Source organism: Gymnoscopelus braueri (assembly GCF_963280865.1).
Source record: "Gymnoscopelus braueri genome assembly, chromosome: 16".
NCBI classification, from domain to species: domain Eukaryota; kingdom Metazoa; phylum Chordata; class Actinopteri; order Myctophiformes; family Myctophidae; genus Gymnoscopelus; species Gymnoscopelus braueri.
The window spans coordinates 6,709,028-6,735,982 of record NC_137616.1 but is presented as its reverse complement, the minus strand read 5'-3'; the positions used below and the strand labels follow the sequence as shown (position 1 = coordinate 6,735,982).

General features: G+C 43.0%; 2 protein-coding genes across 2 annotated transcripts; both read right to left on the bottom strand.

The window, feature by feature from the left end:
- Window positions 1-556: 556 nt before the first annotated feature.
- On the bottom strand, window positions 557-15,831 carry LOC308103921 (Krueppel-like factor 11). The gene is made up of 4 exons (XM_080454130.1): window positions 15,601-15,831; window positions 4,911-5,174; window positions 3,241-4,288; window positions 557-2,331 (listed from the first exon to the last, which is right to left on the bottom strand). Exons 1-4 carry the CDS (start codon window positions 15,649-15,651, stop codon window positions 2,003-2,005), a joined length of 1,692 nt encoding a protein of 563 aa, XP_080310256.1. The 5' UTR covers window positions 15,652-15,831; the 3' UTR covers window positions 557-2,002.
- LOC308103411 (uncharacterized protein) lies at window positions 8,377-13,118 on the bottom strand. Its single transcript, XM_080453369.1, has 6 exons — window positions 12,979-13,118; window positions 12,405-12,516; window positions 11,394-11,522; window positions 10,841-10,923; window positions 10,148-10,348; window positions 8,377-9,002 (listed from the first exon to the last, which is right to left on the bottom strand). Exons 2-5 carry the CDS (start codon window positions 12,502-12,504, stop codon window positions 10,166-10,168), a joined length of 495 nt encoding a protein of 164 aa, XP_080309495.1. The 5' UTR covers window positions 12,505-12,516; window positions 12,979-13,118; the 3' UTR covers window positions 8,377-9,002; window positions 10,148-10,165.
- Window positions 15,832-26,955: the final 11,124 nt, after the last annotated feature.

Genomic DNA, 26,955 nt, shown 5'->3' with positions numbered 1-26,955 from the left:
ATATTAATATTGAACGTTATTATTATTCAAAATTCACAGAAGGCCTTGACATTTTTTATGTGCATGTACAGGTTTATAGGCTACATTTTAAGGCCCTCTGTATTAATAATAATAATGTTTTTAACCACTTAAACCCCAGTATCCTTATTGTGGGAAAGGCTTTCACAGAAAATAGCAGATCGACAAAATCACTGCGACGCGTTGTGAGCTTGTAGATCTGCTATTTTCAGCAAAAGCTTTCCCCACAATAAACCCAAAACAGAAAAATACACTAGTATTGAGCCCTGAGGGACTCCGGTTACCCATGTGGGGTTTAAGCGGGTAAAGAGGCCACTGTTAAACTTGTTTAAGTTATGGAAGCTCTGCCTTAAATCTGTGTGTAAGAAAAAAATAGTTCCCTTTGTACAACTCTAATGTTGTATAACAGAATACGTAATAGGCCCCATTGTCGTCAAGGAATGCAGATTGAAAGAAAAAAATATATATTGGCCTCTAATAGACTGTAAAGGACATTTATGTGTAGTTAAGTGGAAAAAAAGTGACCCAGAACACACAATGCTGATTCAATGGTGCATTTCTTTTTTTCTTTCTTTTTTTATTATAAAAAAGCCATATTCTTTAACGTTGCTTACAGGCAAGTGTTCAGAAAGTGGATTATTCAGATATAATAAGCCATTATTAAGAATAACATTTAATAACATGAGGTATTTTCTTACTGGCTACACTATAGGCCAAATCAAGCTATCAAAAAAAACTGCACTTTTTTTAACAAATGTTTATTAAATAATAATAATAATAATATGTAAAGCAACATAGTAGGTAGTATCACAGTGAAAAATACTGTCCACTGACATTTTTAACATATCAATAAGATGATACTCATGTATTGTCAATAAATGCAGATTGGAATACACATAACATTCATATAGATATCAATATTTACATTGTATATACAGTCACAGACAAACAGAAGTAGACTAATAGAAGCACATTACAGAGGCTTTGGCAAAAAAAGAGTGCATACATTTTGCTAAACATTACAATATACACATTGGGTAAACATGTAGCTTACATGTATAAAGTACAAAACAAGCATGATAATAAAAAATCCAGTGCAACGTCAAGGTTTTGTTTTGTAATCCGTCCATGTATGAATGAATAGCAGCCTGTTGTTTTGAGTCATTGTGTGTTTGGAGAGAGGTATTATCCTGAGCAGAGTAGGGAAACTCAACGTTCCCATCGAATGGAACTGTAAAAAAAACAACAAAAAAAACAACAACAACAACAACACACAAACCAACCGTTTTAACAACTCCACCATCCAAAGCATGGTCTAACATGGAACACAACCACGCGATGGCTTGGCCGGCTACCCGCCAAAGTGGCCAGTAGAGTAGAATCAGGGTTCGATTTGCTGGGGGGCAGGGGTCAGACCCGAATTAAACATGCATTTCTTTTGTGGGAAATGTAGACTGTCTGATATGTTTCATAGTTAAGTTTGATAACATCACAATTTTACAATGTAATAAAAAAAAGTATGTTAACCACACTAACCCTGGGATCCGTATTTTGGCAAATTCTTATAATTTGTCCAAATTTGATTAGGATCTTTCAAATATAACAAAAAATATCCGATCTACGGGTTCAAAACGTGTCGCATCGCAGCGCGTTTTGTTTGATTGTAAATCCGTTGTTTTCACTGTTTGACGTACTAAGAAGTATAGGGCTCAAGTGGTTAAAAAAATGCCCCCACTGTGTTTTTTATTTATTCTTTTACAAATCGAACCCTGAGTAGAGTATAATAATATACCAAACATCTTGATAGAACCTATGAATGATGTCTGGTTGCCAAATGCGGCCAGTACATTAGAAACATACCCATCTACAACCGAAGAGTCAACCGGCACGTGGTTGTCGGCAGGTTGGCTGGTGTTAAGTGTCCCCCCACCCTGGTCCTGAGGTGGTCCTGTGTCGTTGAGCCATTAAACTGTGCGGTTATGAGTTAATTGGTTGCGGGCACGAGCATGCCGAGGGCGACGCCGGGGGCCCTCGACTGACCCATGGGCAGCGGCACTTTGTTTTGCGTGTCGCTGCCGCGCATCTCGGCGGAGGAGGTCCACGTCGCGCTCGGCGCCGCCATCGCCGTCCTCTTGGCGGTCATGTGACGGCGGGCGTGTTTGGTCAAGTGGTCGCTCCGCATGAAGCGGCGGTCGCACACGTTGCACACAAACTTCTTCTCGCCCGTGTGCGTGCGGCGGTGGCGGGAGAGCTCGTCGGAGCGGGCGAACTTCTTGTCGCAGCCCTCCCAGTGGCAGCTGAACGGTTTCTCACCTGCGGAAAGACAAGAAACACATTCTGTTACTGACACATCCATCTTTCAAAAAAGGTGTTTTCAAAGAACATTTTGAGAATTCAACTTTATTGGACACACCAGGGAAGAAATACTGGCCATGAATATGACGTAAGTGCACAGGAAGCTATAATCCATCCTTTGGTCCATTCATATAATGCCATAACATTGTCAACCAGCAGGTGTCCCTACCTGACACCAGGGTCTAACTTTCTCAATGGCAGAGTAGGAAGACCGCAGGCAACCGTTGTAGATGTGATATTTATATCGTATTAACATACTGTACCATACAGATTGGTTTAAATAATGTTTTATTGATTCAAATAAGTCCCGAATTGTAACTTTTATGTGAGCTGAGTTACTGGGACAGCTCTAGGGTACGGTCACACACAGTGACTCAAACAGTAACAGAATGGCACTACCATTTTAACCCCCCCCCCCCCCCCCCATCCTGACAAGCACTTGGAATTGTAGAAGTTGAGGCATTCAATTTTGTTTGACTCAGTTCCACATATAAATATTGTGAAAATATCAGATCTACAAGCTCGTAGATCAGCAATTTTCAAAATGTTTGCTTCTTCCTTATATTATTTGACAATTTGGCCAATGTTTGACCAGTTTTGATAGTACAGTTTGTTGATTACCTTTTATGCAGTAATGGTCTTTTTCTATTCTTCCTTCTTTTCTTTTTTTTTGCATTAAAAAGGTCTTAAAAGGCCTTAAATTGTCACTTCACTGTCATCTGGGGACCCCCCCCCCCCCAAAAGAAAAGAAAATCATGTGGGGAGCCCCTGGGGGTCCCGATCCACAGGTTGAGAACCACTGCCTTACTGGAGAGTAGCATGCTCTACATCTACACTAGCAGTCACGTGACACTGCATCACCATTACCTGTGTGTGTGCGGAGGTGAGCCTTGAGGTGTGAGCTTTTGAAGTACGTCTTCTTACAGCCGGCGAAGTTGCAGACGTAGTTCCTCCGGCGGGAGAAGTCGGCCTGGGCGGCGCCGCTGTGGGCACCGCCCCCCGTGGGTCCGGAAGGCATGTAAACGGGGGCGGGGGCCAGGGGCAGCAGCTTGGTGCTGCCCAGGGTCATGACGGTGGCCGTCTGGTGGCCCCCCTGGGAGGAGTGGGTCTGGTGCATCATGTTCTGAGGGACCACGAACATCACCGTCCCCTGAGGGACCGGCGAGCCCACCAGGATGGGCGTGGCCGAGGGGAACGGCGGCGAGGAGGAGGAGGTAGGGGTGCAGGCGGAGGGCGGGGAGGAGGCGTGGTGGTGGTGATGGAGGAGGTGGTGCTTCTGGGCCTGAACCTGAACCGGGGCCTGGACGAAGGCGGAGATCATCCCCGGCCGCCCGCTCACCGGAAACACTTGGCAGAGCAGCGGAGGGGAGGAGCAGAGGGAGGAAGACGACGCGGGCCGCGAGGAAGGAGAGGCGGGGGTCGCGGCCTCCGGACAAGACGGAGAGCACACTTCCTCTTCCGCCGGACGCTGACCGGCGACGCTCCGCACCGCCTCCGTCTCCATGGGGATGGGTTCCGAGGGAGGAGGGGCCGCCGTGAAGCAGGGGCTTGTGGGTAACTGCGGGGAGGTGTCTACGGCACGCCGGACGGTGGCGACCGGAGGAATGTTGTTGTTGTTGTTGTTGATGATGGTGTTGCCGCCGGGGTTCCGAGGGGAGCGGTCGGCCGTGTGTCTGATAACGCTGGTGGCCATGGCTCTGCCCGACCAGTCCGCGGATGGGGCGAGCAGGGGCTGGGGTTCTGAGGCGGGCGTGTGGGCGACAGAGGAGGGGCGGGCGGCGCCCGGCTGAGGGATGCCAACGCAGAGCCTGGGCCGGCTCAGGGCCGGCACCGGTCCCGGGGCTGTGGCAACGACTGCCGTGGCTGTGGCTGTGGAGGTCTCGGCGAAGCTTGGACTGTGAGGTGGAGTCATGCACTGAGGGGAGACACAAAACACACACCTTACGTTACGATACGGCTTCATCGTCTGTGTGTGTGTGTGTGTGTGTGTGTGTGTGTGTGTGTGTGTGTGTGTGTGTGTGTGTGTGTGTGTGTGTGTGTGTGTGTGTGTGTGTGTGTGTGTGTGTGTGTGTGTGTGTGTGTGTGTGTGTGTAGAAGTACTCATTATATCGTCTATGTTGGGTGGAAATGTCCAAAACTGTTACTCTTCAGGATTCTAATAGAAAAATAGGAATAGCTTCTTTTGATGCTTTTGTGTGACGCTGAAGTATGATCAAGTAGGGCATTAAATTATGAAAAAACACAAAAAGTTAGAATATGGAGATAAGAGGTTTCTGCCCGACAACAACGATATGGTAGATTTCACAATCATATTATTCGACTGTAAGTGTCCTCACCAGGTGTGTGTGTGTGTGTGTGTGTGTGTGTGTGTGTGTGTGTGTGTGTGTGTGTGTGTGTGTGTGTGTGTGTGTGTGTGTGTGTGTGTGTGTGTGCGTGCGTGTGAGTGTGCATGTGTGTGTGTGTGTGTGTGTGTGTGTGTGTGTGTGTGTGTGTGTGTGTGTGTGTGTGTGTGTGTGCACGCGTGCACGCTCCCTCACCAGCGAGGACAATGCGATCATGTCCTTTGGAGTGTCGGGGGGACTCCCTTCTTGGGGGAGGTGCAGGGAGTCACAGGAGTCTGAGGTAGGGGTCAGTGGGCGTGGCTTGTGCTGATTGGACCGCTGACACCAGAAGCTCATGCTGACGAGGGCCTCAGCCGCCTCCAGGTCGTGGTACTCGAAGGTACTGGTGGTACCAGTACCACCGCAATAGGCCAGCCGCTCCATGGTCCCAGCCTGCGGACTGGAGTCCATGTGGTCGACCTGCAGATAACACATGGAACACGGAACGTCATTCACTGTTTCCCAAACAGTGGGTTTGTTTGACCCATCTTTGGGTCGCGGTCCAATTTATATCTCCTTTTTTCCGTTTTCCGAGACAGGAAACCCAGGGCAGAGAGAAAGAAATACAAGAGGGGGGTCGGATTCGAACCCGGATGGGGGTATATGGTCTGTGCACTAGGGGGGCTGAGCCACCAGGCAACCCCGGAGCCGTGAGTTTAAAAAGAAAATCATTCTACAGGTTCTGAGGTGAGTCAAATTACTTTTACTTTCATCTTATGTGATGAAAAAGTGCCTCATGTATGCACCCTGACTGATAATGAGCAACAGGAACTGGAGGCCTGGAGCTACCCACAACTCAAACTTGTGACATCACAAGCAAAGCACGCGGCATGCACGTTTAGCCACTCAACCACGGGGGCACACCCACCACCAGCTCTGCACTGCTGCTGTTGACATTTAGCTTTCTTTACAGCCTTCCAGCTGCTCCCTAACGACCTCCTGTGTGATATCACACAGGTTAATTGGACAGGGAGGGACTGAGAGGAAATACTAGCGCTGAACAGTGATTACAACCAGGAAAAGACAACTTATGTCACTATATCACTATATTACGACATCCCAAATCCCAGACAATATCCAATCTCCTCATATCACGATATCAATATGATATCGATATACAGTATTGAGCAGCCCTACTGTAAACTGTACAGTGCTCTCTCACTGGGAGCAATAAAGGACTTCATCAAATAATGGTATCATCATAGAATAGAACAGAACAGTGAAATAGAGCTTTGCTTCACTTGAAGAAGATGAAGGAGGAAAAAAAGACAAGCCACAGTGAATCCACAAACACTGCACAACGACACAACACAACTCAAAAGGTATTAGTTATAAATAAATAATAACACAACTCAAAAGAACAACCGCAATTCCACATAAGCTGCACACACTGAGAGGTGCGCTGCAGCGCATGCGGTAAGTATCATGGCTGTAGACACAAGAGTATTTATAAATATAACTATCGACCAGAGTGCACATGAGGTGAATCCAAATACAGGAACAAAGGGGCTTCTGAGTGCAGCGCTGAGATATAAGTTAACTGGCATCTGTTCTACTACAAGTACTGCTGCTGGCAGAGAGAGAGAGAGAGAGAGAGAGAGAGAGAGAGAGAGAGAGAGAGAGAGAGAGAGAGAGAGAGAGAGAGAGAGAGAAGAGAGGGGGTGCGAGGAGGAAGAGAGACAGGAAGGGTGGAGGAAGGAGAGAGGGAGGGAGGGTAAAGAGGGACACAGAGAAGAGAGAGAGAAAGGAGAGTAGGGGAGACAAGATGTGTGGGGGGGGCAGGCATCAGAGCGAATGGGAGGAGAGAGACAGAAGAAGAGGAAAAGAGGGATGGAGACAGACAGGGAGTGTGTGTGTGTGTGTGCGTGTGTGTGTGTGTGTGTGTGTGTGTGTGTGTGTGTGTGTGTGTGTGTGTGTGTGTGTGTGTGTGTGTGTGTGTGTGTGTGTGTGTGTGTGTGTGTGTGTGTGTGTGTGTGTGTGTGTGTGTGCTGGAAAAAAGAGACAGAGATATTTGAGCGAGGTAGAGAGAGACAGACTGAGGGATGGAGAGAGAGAGAGAGAGAGACAGACAGACAGACAGACAGACAGACAGACAGACAGACAGACAGACAGACAGACAGACAGACAGACAGACAGACAGACAGACAGACAGACAGACAGACAGACAGACAGACAGACAGACAGACAGACAGACAGACAGACAGCGCGTGTGTAAAGAAAGGCAGAGAGAGGGGGAGAAAATAAAGTGAGACAGAGCAGAAAAAGGTAAAGAAAGATACAGGCAGAGAGAGAGAGAGAGAGAGAGAGAGAGAGAGAGAGAGAGAGAGAGAGAGAGAGAGAGAGAGAGAGAGACAGACACAGACAGACAGACAGACAGACAGACAGACAGACCTAGAGGTGGTGGGGCCCACTCACTGCAGCACAGCCATCAGAGAGGGTACGCCCAATATCTCACATAACACTGGACTGGGGGTGCGAGGATGGGGGGGGGGCGTGCCAAATCAACCCCCCCCCCCTCCCCACCCCCCACGTATTAACATGCACACACAGGAGGAGGAAGCCCCCCCTGCCCCCACCAGGAAGTACTTGTGAAAACAAAAGTCATCATAATGTGTTTTTAGAGAACTGAGCCCATGAGAGACTGACTCTCATCACAACATAACGGACCATTTATTTATTCAACCGTTAGATTGGATTTGACAGCCGCACCACATCATGCAAAAATAAACACACGACAAATAAACATGGGAAATAGACAAATAATTGGAGAACAGGGTGAAAAAAAGGGAAAGAAAACTAAATTGGAAACTGGTGGTGTGGCTCAATTAATTAATTATGAGACTGAGCCTAACAAAGACATGTGCATGTAGCCTACACAAGAAAAACTCAACAACACCCAAACAAATCTGAAACCACACAGCAAACTACAGTCATCATATAAATATAGCAACAACAACGTCTACATTCCAATCAATACTATGGGATACATGACGAATTCCTCGCTGCGAAACAGCATCTAAAAACCAATGAACAAAGTCTCCGGCATTTATGTGTAAACAAGAAAATCCATAAAAATGAACTGAATGAATTCATAATGTTTCAACCTGTGATGATGTGATGATATAGTCCATGATGGTCCCAATTAATTAAACAAGGGAAATTAACTCTCATCACATTGCAACAATGTGTTGACAGTAAAAGGATCAGAAACTTTATGATACCCCTGCTGAAAAAACCAGCTTAGACCAGCCTAAGCTGGACCAGCTGGTTTTAGCTGGTCTTGGTGGTTGACCACCTTAAGGTGTGTTTTGGACGTCCAAAACACACCTTAAGCTGGTCTTGGTGGTTGACCAGCTTAAGGTGGTAGGTTTTGCTGGTTTAAACTGGTAGCTGGTTTAAGCTGGTAGCTGGTATTTTTGATGGTTTAAGCTGGTAGCTGGTATTTATGATGGTTTAGCTGGTTTAAGCTGGTAGCTGGTATTTTTGATGGTTTAAGCTGGTAGCTGGTATTTTTGATGGTTTAGCTGGTTTAAGCTGGTAGCTGGTATTTATGATGGTTTAGCTGGTTTAAGCTGGTAGCTGGTATTTATGATGGTTTAGCTGGTAGCTGGTTTAAGCTGGTTTAAGCTGCTATCTGGTATTTATGTGTATTCAGGTGTATTCTGGATATGCAGTGACCAACTTTGCTGGAGAGGATGCATGATCATGGTGAATTTCAGCCAGGTGCCCACAGCACGTGGTATATTTAAAAAACAGTAGCCTACAGTAGCCTATATAAAAGTGAGCAAAATCCACAAAGTCATAAATAATCATGTATCAATTTCATACATAACAATAATTTATTAAACACTTATAAAAAACCCTCAAAAACAACATTTAAATAACAAATAAATGTATAAATAAACACATAAATACATGAACTTCAACCTGAGGAACACACTAACACACACACAGTGTTCAAATGACTGGAAAAGAGTGAGAGAATATGAAAAATTGGACAGATCCGTCTTGATTACATGACTATGGAGATACTGTATACCGATGTGTGTGATGTTTGGAAAACATCTGTAAAGTTGCAGCCAAAAATGTGTCTTGCAAAAATCGGCCTGCTGGTGGCGCTATAAAGCATTACCCCCCCCCCTACACAGACACACAATTTCTTGTCCTTTCTATTGATGTCCTGGCCATGGTCCATGGCCTTCCTCTTTGTGAGAATGTTCTGCCCCTGCAGCCACCAATGGAAACAGTCTGAAAGAAAACAAACAAGAACCCCCAACAATAAAACAAATATAATTAGCAATATACTGCATGGGGTGAGTTAAATGAATTGTGATGTTTTGAGAAAAACTTAAAGTAACTTAAACTTCACCCATTTTCAACCTTATCTTCATATAACTAACTGATCCTCGCTAATGTTCATTATACAATGGCACCATTTCTGTCTACTCGTTCTGCCACTCATTGGTGGAATGTGGACAGTTCAGAAACCTGCCTACCAGTGACATCACCAATGGAGATTCCAAGCTAATAGAAACTACAGTGTGTCTCTACCTGGAAAGTTTGCATGCAGAAGTAGAAGCCATTGTTCTTGCATTAATAATGAACAAATAAAGTTGTTCTAAATGACCAAACCTGCCTACCGATGATGTCAAAGGTAGGCAGGTTTCTAAACTGTCCACGACCTATCAACGAAACACAGAGTGAGTAGACATAAATGGTGCCATCTTAAAATGTGTATTAGTGAGGACCAATTATATGAAGATGAGTTGAAAATGGGGTGAAGTGTTTTTTTAACCCCGTGTTTCAGTTCAGTTAGAAAACATGCATTTGAATGAAAAAGGTGGGTGGACAGTGGGCAGGCAATAAGTCAGATGGCTACAATGGACAACAACAATTTGGGGGAAAAAGCTACCCCTGCCACACATGCATGTAGGGCTGCCACTACCAATTATTCTACTTGCGATTATTCTATTGATTACTTTTTTGATCTACAAGCTCACAACACGTCCAACGAGTTGCAAGCTTGTAGATCGGCATTTCTTTCAGCCATAAAATCGATTTTATTACAATAGAGTATTTTCTTTTATGATTGATTAATAAGCTTAATATAATCTCTTTTCCAGAAGGTGACATTCCCGTTTCCCGATCAGTTTTTCATAGCTTCATTTGATTGGCTCGGCAGCAGATATAAATTGGAAACAACCAACATCTCCATATGTGTTTCTGGTTGAAACAGTATGCTGCTGAGACAACCAAATGAAGGTATGAAAAACTGAACAGGTAACGCTAACGGGAATTCCACCTTCTGGAAAAGAGAACTACAGTCATGCACAGAGCAGATTGAATTATGAGATCAAGTCATAATGAACCCCCCCACCCCTCAGTAAACATACCTCTTCTGAGTCCTGCGGTCAGGGGGGTTTGGCCTCCCCCTTGCTAGTGGGGCATTCTTTGTAAGGCTCCTGCATGGTCTTCAGGGTTGTTGTCCCCCAAATGGCAACAGCAAGCTCCTTCATGAACAGGGAGTCCTTGGTGTTTGCTGCCACCATCTTCCAGATCTCCTTTTCGAGCCACACACCAGAGCCAATCTGGACCTGAAACAGAAGAAAACAACACATGTTTTAGAAATTAAAAAACATTTTACCATGACATTTCAGACTCATTTTTGACAAAAGCAGGCCCACTTCAAACAGAATTTACTGTAAAGAAATTACATTTTCAAGGACCCCCAAATGTGGACCCATTTAGAAAAGAGTTGGTGCCATGGACCTCCAATAGAGAAGATGTTAATTGTTGGATTACATTTAGTACAGAATTCTACAACTGTCTATACTGTAGGTGGGGAGAGTTGAAGTAATTCTTATACAGTACATTGTCATTGGATTACATTCTAGCTGGTAAAATAGTAGTGAAATTAACCTTTTCCACCCGGCATCCCTATTTTGTTCATGCCATAGGCAAAACTGTTAAAAAATTGTTCAAAAATAGCAAAACATAGCTGATCTACAAGCTCACGATGCATCATGACACGTTGCCTATTTTTGAAATGTCCTTTGAAATGTCCTACACTGTATGTACTTCAATACCTTGTCACCGTTGACGTCAAACATCCCAGGTGTCGATGCCAAATTGTCTGACTCGGGGGAAGAGGAAACGGAGGAAGTTGCAACTGAAAATGTAGAGAATCATATTTAAGCTCCTTTTGGCAGTATCACAGTACTTATATTGTACACATTGTCACCATTTTCCGTAGAACAGTATCACTGTCTAAACACACCTATGCTGTCACTGGTTTGCTTATCTGCAGCAGGGATGTCAGGCTTTGCTGCAGAGCTATATTGGGGCCCTTCCTCCAGTTTCTGTTTTGCAATCTCTAATTTGTTGCATCTTAAAGCATGAACAGGGTACGGAAAAATAAAAAATAAAAACTGAATTGATGTATGCCTAGGATACCAGTTTAATAATGAGCCTAGCATCTGTCCACTCCATTTAACATGCTTTCTATATAATGTTTTTTAACATTTGTGGTCAAGATCTAAGTAAAAAAGAACATGAGAACAAATAACCAACATATCGATATATACAAAAAGAGAAGAGCAAACTCATGCAACTGTTTCGTTAACATTAGTCATTGCTTACTTAGTTTTAAGATGCTGTAGGTCCAGCTCCAACTCTTTGGCCTTCTTCTGGGTATGACTGTACTTGACATTTCGTCGTGGATAGCTTGGGGAACAACAGCATCTCCACCGTATTCAGACGAGTCAGAGTCTAAAGGTAGTGCAAGTAATATATTTTGGATAAAACAAGATGTTTTTTGTTAGAAAGTTAAAGTGGAATAAAATGTAATTTTATGCAACCTGTATCGTAGAGTATATTAATACAATATAACTTATACAATCTGTATGTTAGAGTATGTTAATACAAATAATACAATATAACTTATATAATTGGGGTGGTTGTATTTAGTCTCCCTGCTCTTCTATTGAGACATTTAGATAGTGTCAAAGGTCATGTCTCACCTAGACACAGGATCTGACATGAATTTTGATCTGATGGTCAAGATTCAATGTATCACCTGAGCAAGCAGGCAGGCTCTATTAGCTCAATGGTAAAAGGTTACAGCACTTGCTCAGGAAACCGGGTTCAAATCCGGGGTAGAAGAGGAAAGTTACATAGTGCAGCTTTAACCCATTAAGACCTGGGGCCGATTCTAAAAATGCTCTCTAAATCCTAAAAGTTTTTTGAACATAAAAGGAAAAAGATTTGAGGTACAAATGTTCACTTTAAAACATATATATTCAAAGATTTTCAAAAATAGCAGATCTACATGCTCATAGCGCGCCACTCGGTGTCGCGCTATGAGCTTGTAGATCTGCTATTTTTGAAGCCAAAGGTCTAGCCAAAGAAATCAAAACAATTACACAGATGCGTTCCTGGTCTAAATGGGTTCAAATTTTGTATGCCCACTTCTTTGTGTCATCACTTCCAATTGTAACTTATTTATCCTGTATCCTGTATGAGTTCTGATTGGTTAAATTTGGTATTCCTGGAAATGCATTTTCGGCTTACTAAAGAGGTGGAGAGTCTGGGAGACCCCTGTTACTGAACAAGCAATGATTACTTTAACATTTAACAAAAATATCACTTTACCTTCAAACTGTTTTCTTCTCTTTGTGGGAGGGGGGGGGGGCATAACACATAATGGTTCTCTCTGGGTTCCTTTTTCTCTTTTAGTAGGGCTGCAAACCATTCATTTTGGCCACTGCAGCCAAAGAAATGTGTAATAATAACACACACACACACACACACACACACACACACACACAGACAGACAGACAGACAAGGGAATCATTAATGTTCAGAGTTCACGGGATATTAAAACACTCTGTAGCTTCATCACTGAAAGCGTGTGTCCACACACACACACACACACACACACACACACACACACGTCATATTCTGAATTTAGTTTTGAGCGGCACACAGGCAAGCAGTAGTGGCCTATAGTATAAATTATATTGTATATTCCCACTATAATTTATTGTAATTATTGTCATAATCCCTTTATCAAGACAAATTAAATAACTAAATGTGTAGAGTTGGGTCATGACATGAGTCACTTGTGATTGACTTCGAACACAGCAGCCTACGCACTTAATTATCAATACAGTAATAGTAGGCTAAAACGCCTACATAAATAGTATTTCTGTGTGTCAACACTCACCTAAAATGTCCGCCGCTTCTTCTTCTTTCTTTTATCTTCTCTGAAGCCGGTTTATAATTATTTTTGATGAATCCAAAGCAACGCAATAAACTTTCTACTGAAGTGAAGAGCTGCAGCCTGCTCAGACAGCATTCATTCTCCCCGCGTATCGCGAGCGGTCGCGAGCATAGAGTTCAAGGGTCACGAGCCTGCTGAGACAGTGTTGCCAGATTTTGTGAGAGAAATAAGCAGCCAGGTCTGTGAAAAAAATTAAGCCCAAAAGAAGCGACATTTAAACCTATTTGAAAATAGCCGATCTACAAGCTCACAGTGCGTCGCATTTGCAACACATTGTGAGCTTGTATATCTGCTATTTTCAAAAATAATAAGTGAAATATTTCACTAATATTTACAAGCAACTTTACAGAAAAACAAGCCCAAAGTCACTTATAATAAGCAGATATGGCAACACTGCTCAGGGCCCATAAAGGGCCCACTTCTCTGTAAAAACAGATGTACAAGCTCACAACACGTCAAATTGCGACAAGATGTAGATCTGTAGATCTGTTCATTTTGGTAACCATAGCAAAAAAAAGTGTTATTTAGAATCAAACTAGCATATTATTTGCCAATTGCGAAATTAAGTAAATAAGTTTGGATGAACGTTGTCATGATAATAATAATACATTATTATTATTATTATTATTATTATTATTATTATTATTAAATATAATATTTATGTCACATCACAAGAAAAGGACAAGAAATGTAAAGTAAAATACAATGCAATACAATACAATACAATACAATACAATACAATACAATAAAATATACTGTATATACTGGGGGGGGGGGCAATTGTAACAGAAGAAAATCTTCACAGTCTAATGGCAGGTATGATGTCTCCCCGGGATCCAAACTAGTTAAAATAGCAGATCTGCAAGCTCACAACGCTTGTAGATCTGCTATTTTCACTGCATGCTTTTTTTTATTAATTGATGGAATTTCTTAGATTTTGTATTTATTTGTTTTTTTATTGATGAAGATTTTAGATTTTTGGGTGGGAAATGTTTTGAAATAATATAGTAATATATTTTTGTAGGAAACAAAAAAAGGGATCTTTCCTCGTGATGTGTACATGACCCACAAATGGGCCCCGACCCACTGTTTTGGGAAACACACACGTGATCTAACCCAGTGGTCCTCAACCATTTCAGGCCGCGACGTCCCAAAATAATCATTATTTGAACTGGGGACCCCCCACCCTTAAAGCACTTGGAATGTAGGAGTTGATGCATTACGTTTAGTTTGACTCTATTGTGAAAATAGCAGATCTTCAAGCTCACAACGCCTCGCAAGGAAGGTGTTGTGAGCTTGTAGATCTGCTATTTTCAAAATGTTTTCTTATATTATTATTATTGTTAGACAATTTGGCCAATGTTTGACATTTTTTTATAGTATAGTTTGTTGATTACTTTTGATGCAGTAATGGTGGGTTTTTTTTTGGTACTAAAAAGGTCTTAAAGGTCCTTAAATTATCACTTCACTGTCATCTGGGTGGGGACCACCCCCAAATCACGTGGGGACCCCCCTGGGAGTCCCGATCCACATGTTGGATCGGGATCTAACCAAACTTGACCAGCTGCTAAGCTGGTCTTTGCTGGTCTGTCCAGTGTCCAGCCATCTGACCAGCTAAGTCTAGCTGGTAAGCTGGTCTTTGCTGGGCAGTCCACCCATTTGACCAGCAAAGACCAGCTACCAGCTTGGCTTTGCTGGTCAGTCCAGCCAGCCAGCTGGCTGACCAGCAAAGACCAGCAGAATCCAGCTTAGTGACCAGCTAACCAACTACACTGGCAAACCAGCCTGACCAGCCTGACCAGCTTGTCCAGCCTGGTATGCCATCTAAACCAGCTTAAGACCAGCTAAGACCAGCTAATACCAGCTAAAACCAGCTAAAACCAGCAACCACCATAAGCTGGTCTGTGCTGGTTTTTTCAGCAGGGACAACGTTGCAATGCAGTCACTTTAAGTGTTGGGGGAGCATATAATAACATATAATACATGTAATAAGATAATAACACAGTGAGATCACATTGTTGGGCTGCAGAATGAATCCACAGCTTCAATCTGACCTTAAATAAACCAGCCCACATTGGAGGGGAGAAAAAAAAAGAAAACGCTCCACCAAATTTTTAGCAACTGAACTGAGCTGACAGCATCCGATGCAGTTGTAAAAAATACTTGTGCAGCAGACTTGTCTTAAACAGTGTTATGAGTGAAAACCAGCTTAATGATAACACCAAAAACTTAATGCAATATAACAGAAGCCCTAAAATAATGCCTATATATAATATAATATAATAATAATATAATAACATATAATATATAATATAATAATAATATATATATAATAAAGCCTACAAATAATATAATATATAGTATAATATAAAAATAATATATGATATATAATATATAATATATAATATATAATATATAATATATAATATATAATACATAATATATTATATATTATACAATAATAATAAATAATAATATAATATATATAATAAAGCCCTATAATAAAGCCCCATAATAAATAATGCAGCCCTATAATAAACGATGCAATTTATAAACGCAACTTACCTGGCTATAGGAGGACTGTCCTGGAATAGTTTGCGTTGTAAAAGTGAGCATACAAGCATAAAAGTGTTGTTGATTACAAAAATGTAAAATAAAATAAAAACAGAATTAATAATAAAAAGCAAAAAAAAATACAATAAAAAGACAGTATAGTAGCAGCAATGCAATGCAATGCTTGCCACTGATCCTCCAATAGTAAAGTATCCTGAGTCCTGTCTGTCTGCCAACACACAGACCAGCCTCAGCTCTCAGCTGAGGGAAGAGAAAAAACAACACCAAACTCAATTCACCCACCAGTGTTGCCAGATTCTGTGAGAGGAATAAGCAACCAGGTCTAGGAAAAACAAGCCCCAAAAAAGCAACTACAGGCCACATGAGCACTCTAACTCAGTGGTTGTCAACCTGTAGGTCGGGACCCCCAGGGGACCCCCAACATGATGCTTGGGGGGTCCCCAGATGACAGTGAAGTGACAATTATAGGACTTAAGGCCTTTTTTAATACCTAAAAAAGAAAGAAAAGAGAAAGACCATTACTGCATCAAAAGTAATCAACAAACTATACCAGGGCTACTCAACTTAAGATGGCTCAGGGGCCACTCAGCAAAATACCAAAAGTCCAAGGGGCCGCCATAACAATGACGGTCCTATTTTGGATTTCTCGATTTTGTAACACACAAGAAAATGTAGATTTTGACATCATATTCTTTTCACTGTACCAGTTTATTTTGTGTGTATGTCCAGTGTCCAGTGTCCAGCAAAAGCTAAGGTATGGCAAGGTTAGGGTTGCCAACTCCCAGAGATTGAAATAAGGGACACCTATCCTGGGCGCGCGGCAAAGCCGCGCGGCCGGAAAAATGTGGGGGTCAAACCCCCCCAAAAACCCGAAATGCATAGAAAACTATGCATTATACCTGTAACAATTGACACACCTGTATGTATGTCTGTCTGTTTGTTTTTGAAAAATGTTTTAGCAACCCATATATTTGAACAGAAATGTATATTTTTATCCTGTGCTTAAAATTTAAAAAAAAAACATTTAAGAAACAAGCTCAAATAGTCAACTACACCTTAGAAACAAGCCGAAAAAAGGTGACTTTATAGAAAAACAAGCCGACGGTTGCTTATAATAAGCGGACGTGGCAACCCTGAGCAGTCTGGCGGGGTGGTAACACGCCACCAATCAGAAAACAAAGGTGTAGCGACCGTCGGCCAATGGGCGCCACGGGGCGTGTGCGAGCTCTACGTGATCGGTACGCCATTGGCCGAGACGGGGGTGCGTGGCTGTCGGGGGGCGTGGCGCGGGAGAGTCAGCGGTGTCAGAGTAAACCCGGTGAACTCGGTGCACCCGAACTGGGGGAAAGGTTGATACACAGACTGGAAGAGAGAGAGAGAGAGAGGGAGGGAGGGAGAGTAGGAGGGGTGGAGGGAGGGAGGGAGAGAGAGAGAGAAGGAGGGGGGAGTGTGGGAGGGAGAGAGAGGAAGAGAGAGGGATGGAAGGGAGAGAGAGTGTGTGTGTGTGTGTGTGTGTGTGTGTGTGTGTGTGTGTGTGTGTGTGTGTGTGTGTGTGCGTGCGTGCGTGCGTGCGTGCGTGCGTGCGTGCGTGCGTGCGTGCGTGCGTGTGTGTGTGTGTGTGTGTGTCACACACCCATGTGTATGCATGCATGCCTTGTCTCATGCATGCACACACACGTGTCTGTCTGTGTGTGCTGTCTGTGTGTGCGTGCGTGTGTGTGTGTGTGTGTGTGTGTGTGTGTGTGTGTGTGTGTGTGTGTGTGTGTGTGTGTGTGTGTGTGTGTGTGTGTGTGTGTGTGTGTGTGTGTGTGTGTGTGAGAGAGAGACAAGGCATGCATGCACATAGGCTATATATAAATACATACTGCAGTTGAGTTAGTTAATTTTTTACATCAGATTATATTTTGTCATTCATGACAAAAGATTGAAATCAATCAAGCAAGAGAGGAGATACAGCAATGTTTATTTGAGGAAAATTTACATTTTTATTAAACCAAAATTTTAGCCCCCCCCCCAAAAAAATCTATCTAGTTTTTCCTCTTTATTTGCATATTCATATTTGTCTACATGTACCTGACTGTACTGCAGCTTGAAGGCAGAAGTGACACACACCGTGGTATTACCGAGTTATAAAGGAGGAAGAGCACGCAAAAAAACAAAAACAGAGTTTGTCCCTAAAGATGAGGTCATGACAGGACAGTATTCAGCAACACATTCAGCCTGGTATGAACTGTACGTTGTTGGAAATATCACAGCACACAGCCTGATATGAACTGTAATGTTGGAAATCTCACAACACAGCCTGGTATGAACTTTAATATCCATGGTGTCCTCACAGTTTCAGACTCTACTGCACATACAAATGCATTTTTAAATAACTGTGTTCAGCTGTTCATCACAGCTATACAGTATTTAGTTAGATTTAAAATTCATTTTTTTAAATTATAAGTAGGCTATACAGAGTGAGTGAGTGAGTGTGTGTGTGTGTGTGTGTGTGTGTGTGTGTGTGTGTGTGTGTGTGTGTGTGTGTGTGTGTGTGTGTGTGTGTGTGTGTGTGTGTGTGTGTGTGTGCGTGCGTGCGTGCGTATGAGGCGTGTGTGTGTGTGTGTGTGTGTGTGTGTGTGTGTGTGTGTGTGTGTGTGTGTGTGTGTGTGTGTGTGTGTGTGTGTGTGTGTGAAAAATGTACTATATAATACAAAGACAAGTGCCATCTATCGATGCCATGTTTTTTTTCTCACATGCCAGCAAAAATGTAGGCTATTATTTTAAACTCAGACACTCAGGAAACAAAGAAAGACAGAAAAGGGATGACAAATAAAAAATAAAATAGCAGTCCTCCCATGCAGGGGTCTGGGGTCTGCACTTATACGGGAGGCGGTTCTCTCTCATTGTCTTCTGCATGGAGCGTTTTTTCCTCTCCGGTCTGCAGGTCTCCCTCCCTCCCACCCCCCCATCTTCCCCTCCTCCCCCCATCCCTCTCTCCCTCCCTCTCCCTCCATTCACCCTCCTCCTCCTCTACATGAACCCAAGGAACTCCTCTCTCTGCGTTAAGGAGCGCTTGTAAACAGCTCCCGCGCTGTAAAGAATTCCGGGGAGGGTGGGGCCACAGACTGAGAGAGAGAGAGAGAGAGAGAGAGGGAGGGAGAGAGAGAGCGAGAGAGAGAGAGAGAGAGAGCCCTTCACCCTGCTGCCCCACCCCCTCCACCTCCACCTCAAACCCCCCCACCCCCCCTGACCCCACCCCTCTGCTCTGCTTTGTTGTGGCTGTACATTAACCCCTGTTAAATGAACCTTTGTGCGCACGTGTGTGTGTGTGTGTGTGTGTGTGTGTGTGTGTGTGTGAGTGAGTGCGCACGCGAGCACGTGGTGGGTCCTGGGAACTATACTCCTAAAACTTATACTCCTACCTAAAGATCACGCGCGCACACACACACACGCACGCACGCATGCACACTCACGCGCACGCACGCGCACACACACACACACACACACACACACACACACACACACACACACACACACACACACACACACACACACACACACACACACACACACACACACACACACACACACACACACACACACACACACACACACACACACACACACACACACACACACCCTGATAGACTGACACACATGTATGCAAGTAGTGCATAGAAACACCCAGCCAGTCAGTCAGTCAGTCACTCACTCACTCACAAACTCATACAAACATACACAAACATGCATGCAGCAGTCACACACAAACAGAATTAGACTCGCAAATTCATGCACACACACACACACACACCTTTCAGAGTAGAGTCCAAAGCATTGCTTTGTCCAGGCGGCATGCAGACAGACAGAGGAGGATGAACCAGGAGTAAAAATCAACGCCTCCTGTAGAAAGAAGTGGGAGAGAGATTACAGGAGGGAGGGGTGGTGGTGGTGCTGCAGGGTGGGGGTGGTGGTGGTGGTGGTGCAGGGTGGGGGTAGGGGTATACGTCACTCTGAGATACAGACGAGGCACAGACACAAAGAGCTGTTTCATTTTCCGTGCTGTTTCTCTCCGTTAAGCCTTGTGTTGCTGCTGTTATTAAACATGAAGCTGTGTGTGCATGTGTGTATGAGTATGACAACATGTCAGGGTTAGCAGACTGACTGACTGACTGACTGACTGTACTGTACTGTACTGTACTGTACTGTACTGTACTGTACTGTACTGTACTGTACTGTACTGTACTGTACTGTACTGTACTGTACTGTACTGTACTGTACGGCTGACTGACTGACTGACTGACTGAATGACTCTATATATCGTTGCTGTCCGGCAGAAACCATTTAACTCCATTTTGACGCTTTTGCATTTTTTTCCATAAATCAGGGCCATTGAACACCCTTTACGTCTGTGTGTTGGAAAAACAAATATTGAACCAATGAAAAGCATTAAAAAACGCTTCTGACAAAACCAGCTAACTCCATTGGATCCTCAAACTTTCTGCTAGCCTAGAGTTTTTGCTGACTCCAGGCTCCACCCCCTTTTGACCTCTAACCTCATTGTGAGCTTGGAGGTCCATTCAGCTGTTCTTATCAATGATGAACAAAACCTCCTAACTCCACTTTTTTTCATTTCCTGAAAAATGAACATTTTGGAGTTAGCTGGTTTCTGCTGGACAGCAGAGATATGTATGTACAGTATGACTGACTATCTGACTGATTGAGTAACTAACTGTATGACCTACTGACTGACTGACTGACCGACTGACTGACTGACTGACTGACTGAATGACTCACACCCAGGTTTCGGTTCAGATATCTTGCCTCTGTTTCGCCTTGAAAGACCTTTGGTTTGAGGACAAACATCAGCCTCACGCAGCATCCATCCTGTTTCATTTATTTACATGCTTCGTTATCCAAGAGGATATTCCCTATTATGTACATAAGTGTGTGTGTGTGTGTGGGGGGGGGATGTGGTTTTGTTTGGTGGAGTTCTGAGATGAAAATGCAGTCCTTATGTGAGATGCCAATACATAAGAAATAAAGAAATAAAGAAATAAAGAAATAAAGAAATAAAGAAATAAAGAAATAAAGAAATAAAGAAATAAAGAAATAAAGAAATAAAGAAATGTTTATTTGTTATATGAGAAAGTATTTCCTGCACATTCCCCAAGAAAAGTGTGCTCCTCGGAGCGTCAATCTCCACCAGGCCGGTTTGCCTACCCAGGGTTGAGTCAGTCATGAGGTGCAGCCGTCAGGACACAAGGAATCCAGACTGATTCGCTCTGTTCGGCAGATTTTTTGAAGTGAAAAAAAGAAATAGACTTTGTACAACTTTTTGCAGCCGGAAATGGGCGTGGCCTATACAGGGAGTTGTCATGATCCAAGGACTCCAGAGTAAAAATGTATATAGTTCAAGCGTTATATCGCCAACATGAGGCTGATTTGAAACATTTTGGGGTAAAGGTTCTTCCTTGGCCTACTGGGAGTGACCGTGCAAAGTTTCACGCCGATCAGTGCTGCCGAGATAGCTGCTCACAGACAGACAGGTTCACGGACAGGGGTGAAAACATAATCCCCACAACCCGGCCATTCTAGCCTGGTGGAGGTAATAACTGTGTTATGCATATATACATATATATAATAAAGTCTGAGTTAAATTAGCACCCAGGCTCGTACAGTATACGTAGGTCTATATGGTGCAGGGAAAAGGGAAAACTAGGTCACCCAAACGCAGCTCTGGTGCTGCCGCAAAACGGTTCGTCTGGGGTGAACCGAGTTCATATGCATCTCCAAGTTCAACGGGGCTATGGAATAAAACACACACACACACACACACACACACACACACACACACACACACACACACACACACACACACACACACACACACACACACACACACACACACACACACACACACACACACACACACACACACACACACACACACACACACACACACACACACACACACACACACACACATAATACACACAGTGTCCTCCCTGAACCCAGGCACTAAACAGTTCCAGGCGCATACATGGGGAGCAGGAAATCAGAGTCAGGAAACTCTCGCTGTACATTCTCCTCCTCCTACAGCCCTATACTGTACCGTACTGTACTGTACTAAACTGTACTGCACTGCACTGCACTGCACTGCACTGCACTGCACTGCACTGCAAGTGTATGTATCCTCTTTGTTAATTTAAAGGGGGTGTAAGTGATATTGGTTTGCTAAAAATAAGTGCTAAAGAGCTCTATATTCCGGATAGTAGTGTTTGTTCAGTAACAGGGGTCTCCCCACCTGTCCAGCTCTTTAGGAAATAGAGAATTACATCTCTAGGACTGGACAGCAATTGTATCCAATCAGGAGAGAGAACTTGGATGAACAAGTGAAATGGGAAGTGATGAAACAAACAACAAACATAAGCAGAGAAATGTGGAACTCGAACAATGTATAATTGAAGCCGATAAATTATCTTTGTGGGGTTCTCTCTCCTCTTTGGATAAAATGGGTATTATTTTTTTCCAATTATTCTTACGCCTTTTTTCTCCCCAATTAAGTCGTTACGCCAATTAATTCCTCCTACTGCTTTCCACCGCTGCTGTACCTTATACTGGCTCACCTGCCAGTGAGGATACCCCACCGGGAAGATGTGTAGATGCCTTCATCCTACAACTCCTCTCGCTCACCATTCCCTGCTGACAGGTGCCGCCCCCAGCCTGAAGGAGTCTACGCGCAGTGACATATATCACCCTCCCTGCCCGGCGTCACCTCTCTCCGTCACTCTTGACTGTCCACTAACAGTCCAGTAGCAATAGGGCTGTCACGATTACAAATTTAAGTTGACGATTAATTAAATTTGGCTTTTTAGGCTTTGTAATCAAAAGTTGCAGCACAGGGCAGATATAACTGAATTATTACAAAGAATTACTGACATATTTAATAATCTTATAGCCGAAAAATAGCAGAAATAGCAGATCAACAAGCTTACAACGCGTCATGATGTTGAAAGCTTGTTGATCTGCTACTTCTGCTATTTTCGGAAAATGTTCAATTTGGAAACGATTATGACGATTATGCAAACATAATTGCGATTATCTTAAATGATTGCGATTAGGCGATTATGCAATAATTGTGACAGGCCTAGTAGCAATGCCACTAAAAATGATCTTTTTACCTGACTTTCAACTTCCGTTTTACAATCCCATGCCTCCCAATTCTGGGGCGAAAATAGCAGATCTACAATCCCGCAACGTTCACAACGCATTGCATCGTGTTAGTTTTGGGGGAAGAGATTTAGTGTATAGAGCAGTGGTTTTCAAAGTGGAGTCCAGGGACCCTCAGCGTTCCTTGGTGGGGTTCCAAATGGACGCTTATACAGCTCTGTAATTCTGAGTGTGTACAATTGGAACCAAATGGACCCGTGGGTGTCCACGAGGGTCCTTGAAATAAAAAAGAAGAAGCTTGAGAACCACTGGTGTAGAGGGGAAAAGGAGGGGACCAAGTATAGATCTCGGGGGGATCCTGGTCAACAAAGTATAGGGTTTAAGTGGTTAAAGGGTACTCACTGTCTGTCTGTCTGTGTCAGTATGATCAGAGGGTCGTTTGTCTGTGAATTGGTCTGTATTTCATTCTGTTGTTGTGTTTTGTTACCAAGGTAACCTGTGACATCATCATCATCATCACGCTGCCACGTGAGACCAGAAACCAAAGAGGCAGAAGTAATGAGACGTCAACAAAAGTTGAGCGAACTTGAAGACACTCTCTGCCCTGTTTCCCTTTATCTTTCCAACTCTTTTTCTATTATCTCTCCGCCTTGTTTTATTTCTCTCTTCTCCCTCTCCTTCCCTCATGCCTCTCTCCCTGCCTCTCTACTGTATCTCTCTCTCTCTCACGCACACACACACACACACACACACACACACACACACACACACACACACACACACACACACACACACACACACACACACACACACACACACACACACACAGAGAGCCTATTAGCACAGTGACAGCAGCTGCCTGACAGCGTGACAGCTTGCTTCCAGCTAACGAAGGGCCGTCTCCTGAGCCCCACCTGGATTCTGAATGTTTGGGGTATTTTATATTCTACTGTAGTGCATAATACGGTTTCCTTTTTTCTTTTTTACGTCTGATCAGCTCTTGCCAGTGGAGAGCTTTGCGGTGAATCATCTAAATGCTCAGTCAGATGTATCCAGCAGGAGACCTTACCTTACTTTACCTTACTGTATGTTTAATTGGTTTTCCAAACTGACTCACATTCTTTTGTTATGAACATGGGTTACTGCGCAGTGCTGGAGGCTGTGCATGTAATGTTATACTGCATGGTGTCTGGTTGTACTTGATTGAGTGTTTATTGTATCTCATCTAATTCCCCTCCCTTCAGAAGGGGAATTAACTCATGCAATCCGGGAACGCATCTACAAAATGTCTTCTAAATCCTAACGGTTTTCTGACAAACATATGTTGCTATATCAGTGGTGCTCGAACCTTTTCATGTCAAGGACCCCCAAAATTATATGCATTTGGCCGCCAACCCCCATCTCAAAATATTTCGTTCCAGGGACCCCCATTAGCAAAGATTTGAGTTACAAATGTCCGCTTTAAAAATATATGTATTCAAGGATTTGCACACATTTTCAAGATCTTTAAAAAATAGCCAAAGTATAAAATAATGGTTTAAGTGGTTACACAGATGTGTTCCCGGTCTTAATGGGTTAAGGTGAAACATGAACAATAAAGGTTCCGTTTTATGGATAAAGTGGTAACCAACAGTGGCTCAGGAGGTAGTTGCGGCCGGTCAGGAATCGGAAGGTTGCCGGTTCGATCCTGCAGGCTCCCTCTGTGTTAAAGGCAACTCCGCACCAAACAGACTCGTCCAGACTATTGCAGACTACTCCAGACTGCAACAGACTGGTATTCGGTTGGCAAAAGTTGGCATTTAAGTCTGTCAGCCGACTGGCCATTCATGTGCTAATTTGACTTTTAGCCTGCCAGCGTTGCCAGGTCTGCTTATTATAAGCGACTTTGGGCTTGTTTCCCTGCAAAGCCACTTAGGGATGTTCCCAGCGTTTTTTCTTCACTGACGTGCAGTGGTGTAAGTAACTAGTACATTTACTCAAGTACTGTACTTAAGTACAATTTTGAGGTACTTTTACTTTACTGGAGTATTTCCAATTGTCTATACTTGTACTCCACAACAATTATTTGAAATGTTTAGTTACTAGTTACTTTGCAGATATAAATCATTATGAAACATACATTAACCACTTTAGCCCTATTTTATACCTATAAGCTATTTGAAAATAGCAGATCTACAAGCTCACAACGTGTTGCGATGCACGCGTTCTGAGCTTGTAGATCTGCTATTTTCAAACATTTTTGTACTTTTACTTTTGGTACTTTAAGTACATTTTTATACCAATACTTTAGTACTTTTACTCAAGTAAATGTTGAATTCTGGACTTTTACTTGTAACAGACTCAGAGTACATCTATTGCATTCAAGCCTGGAATTTCGTCATTTTAGGGGCAAGGCCACTTGGCCTTTGGTGTTGTAATTTTTTGGAGGGCACAAAGGCCCTGCCCGATCTTCCTGCCAGGGCAGGAAGGCCATCCAAAAAAATAATAATGATTTTTAAGTCCAAAAATGATTTTTAAGTCCACGGAAATAATGCATTTAACTTGAAGGTTAAGGATCATTGTATTTTAATATATTATAAGAATAGTATAACTATCTGTGAAATATAACCCATTTATTTCACAAAATAATGTGTTGGCAAATGACCAATATTTAGTTATATAGGTCTCAATATGTCACATTCAGCCCTGGACTTCACTGACTGAAGTAGGGGTCACATTAATCACATTAGATTCACAGAATGTATTTTACCCACAAGTTATTTTCATTCAAATGAAATGTGAATGAACTTGCACTAATAATGACTTTAGTTGATTTTTCACTCTTTAAAATATAGTATTTCTTAATTATTAATAATTACAGCTTGTAGATTGGCTATTTTCACGATTTTAAATTGTTTTTAAATAATAATAAAAAAGGAACATACAAGATTTCCACCCGACAGCCATAATATAATAGCCAATATATGGTTCTGTATCAGTATATGAGTCCGTTTTTGCGGATTTCATTCTAATTGGCTACTATGCCTGCATATGAATTTCATGAGCCTGGGTAGGTCACCCTGGCTTGGAGATATGCCCTGTAGCGCACACTCCGCCAGTGGTGTAAAGTAACTAAGTACATTTACTCAAGTACTGTACTTAAGTACACTTTTGAGGATTTTTTACTTTACTGGAGTATTTCTAATTTTCAGTACTTTTACTTCTACTCCATACATCTCTGAGGAAAATATTCTACTTTTACTCCACTACAATTATTTGAAAACTTTAGTTATTAGTTACTTTGCAGATATAAATTATTACATTATAAAACATACAGTAACCACTTTAGCTCTATTTTATACCTAGGCTATTTGAAAATAGCCGATCTACAAGCTCACAACGCGTCGCGAAGCAACGCGTTGTGAGCTTGTAGATCTGCTATTTTCAAACATTTGAGTACTTTTACTTTTGGTACTTTAAGTACATTTTGATACCAATACTTTTGTACTTTCACTCAAGTACATTTTTAATTCGGGACTTTTACTTGTAACGGAGTACTTCTACATTGCAGTATTGATACTTTTACTTAAGTAAAACATTTGAGTACTTTTTCCACCACTGCGCTCCACACAGCAGCAGCAGGTGAAAGCAATTCACTTAAACGAGGGTTGTGTTGCGCACCAAAACTGCGCAAAACTAGGTCAAATCAATCAATCTCTCTCTCTCTCTCTGGGAGCAACAACGAGAAACAGTGAATGTAGGTTTTCATAGACATGGTCGCTTGTTTCTCTCACATAATCTGGCAACACCGACAGCCCTTTGTTGTCACTGCCACTGCTCTGCCAGTCGGCTAAAAAGCTGAACATGTTCGGTCGGCTCTGGGTCGGCCGAAAAGGTCCCGACGGACCCCTAACCGACTGGCCGACGGACCCCTAACCGACTGGCCGACGCTTCCCGAAGCCAAATCGGCCCAAAGTCGGGCCGATTTGGATTGGTCTGGAGCCAGCTTTACTGTCGAAGTGTCCTTGAGCAAGACACTGAACCTCAAATTGCTCCCGATGAGCAGGTTGGTGCCTTGCGTGGTTTCCTCTGCCATGTGTGGGTGAATGCAATGTACGTTGTAAAGCGCTTTGGATAAAGGCGCTATATATAAATACACAATTTAACCTCATGATTCAACTTTGGTTCTTGACTCTTAAGTGCAATACATGC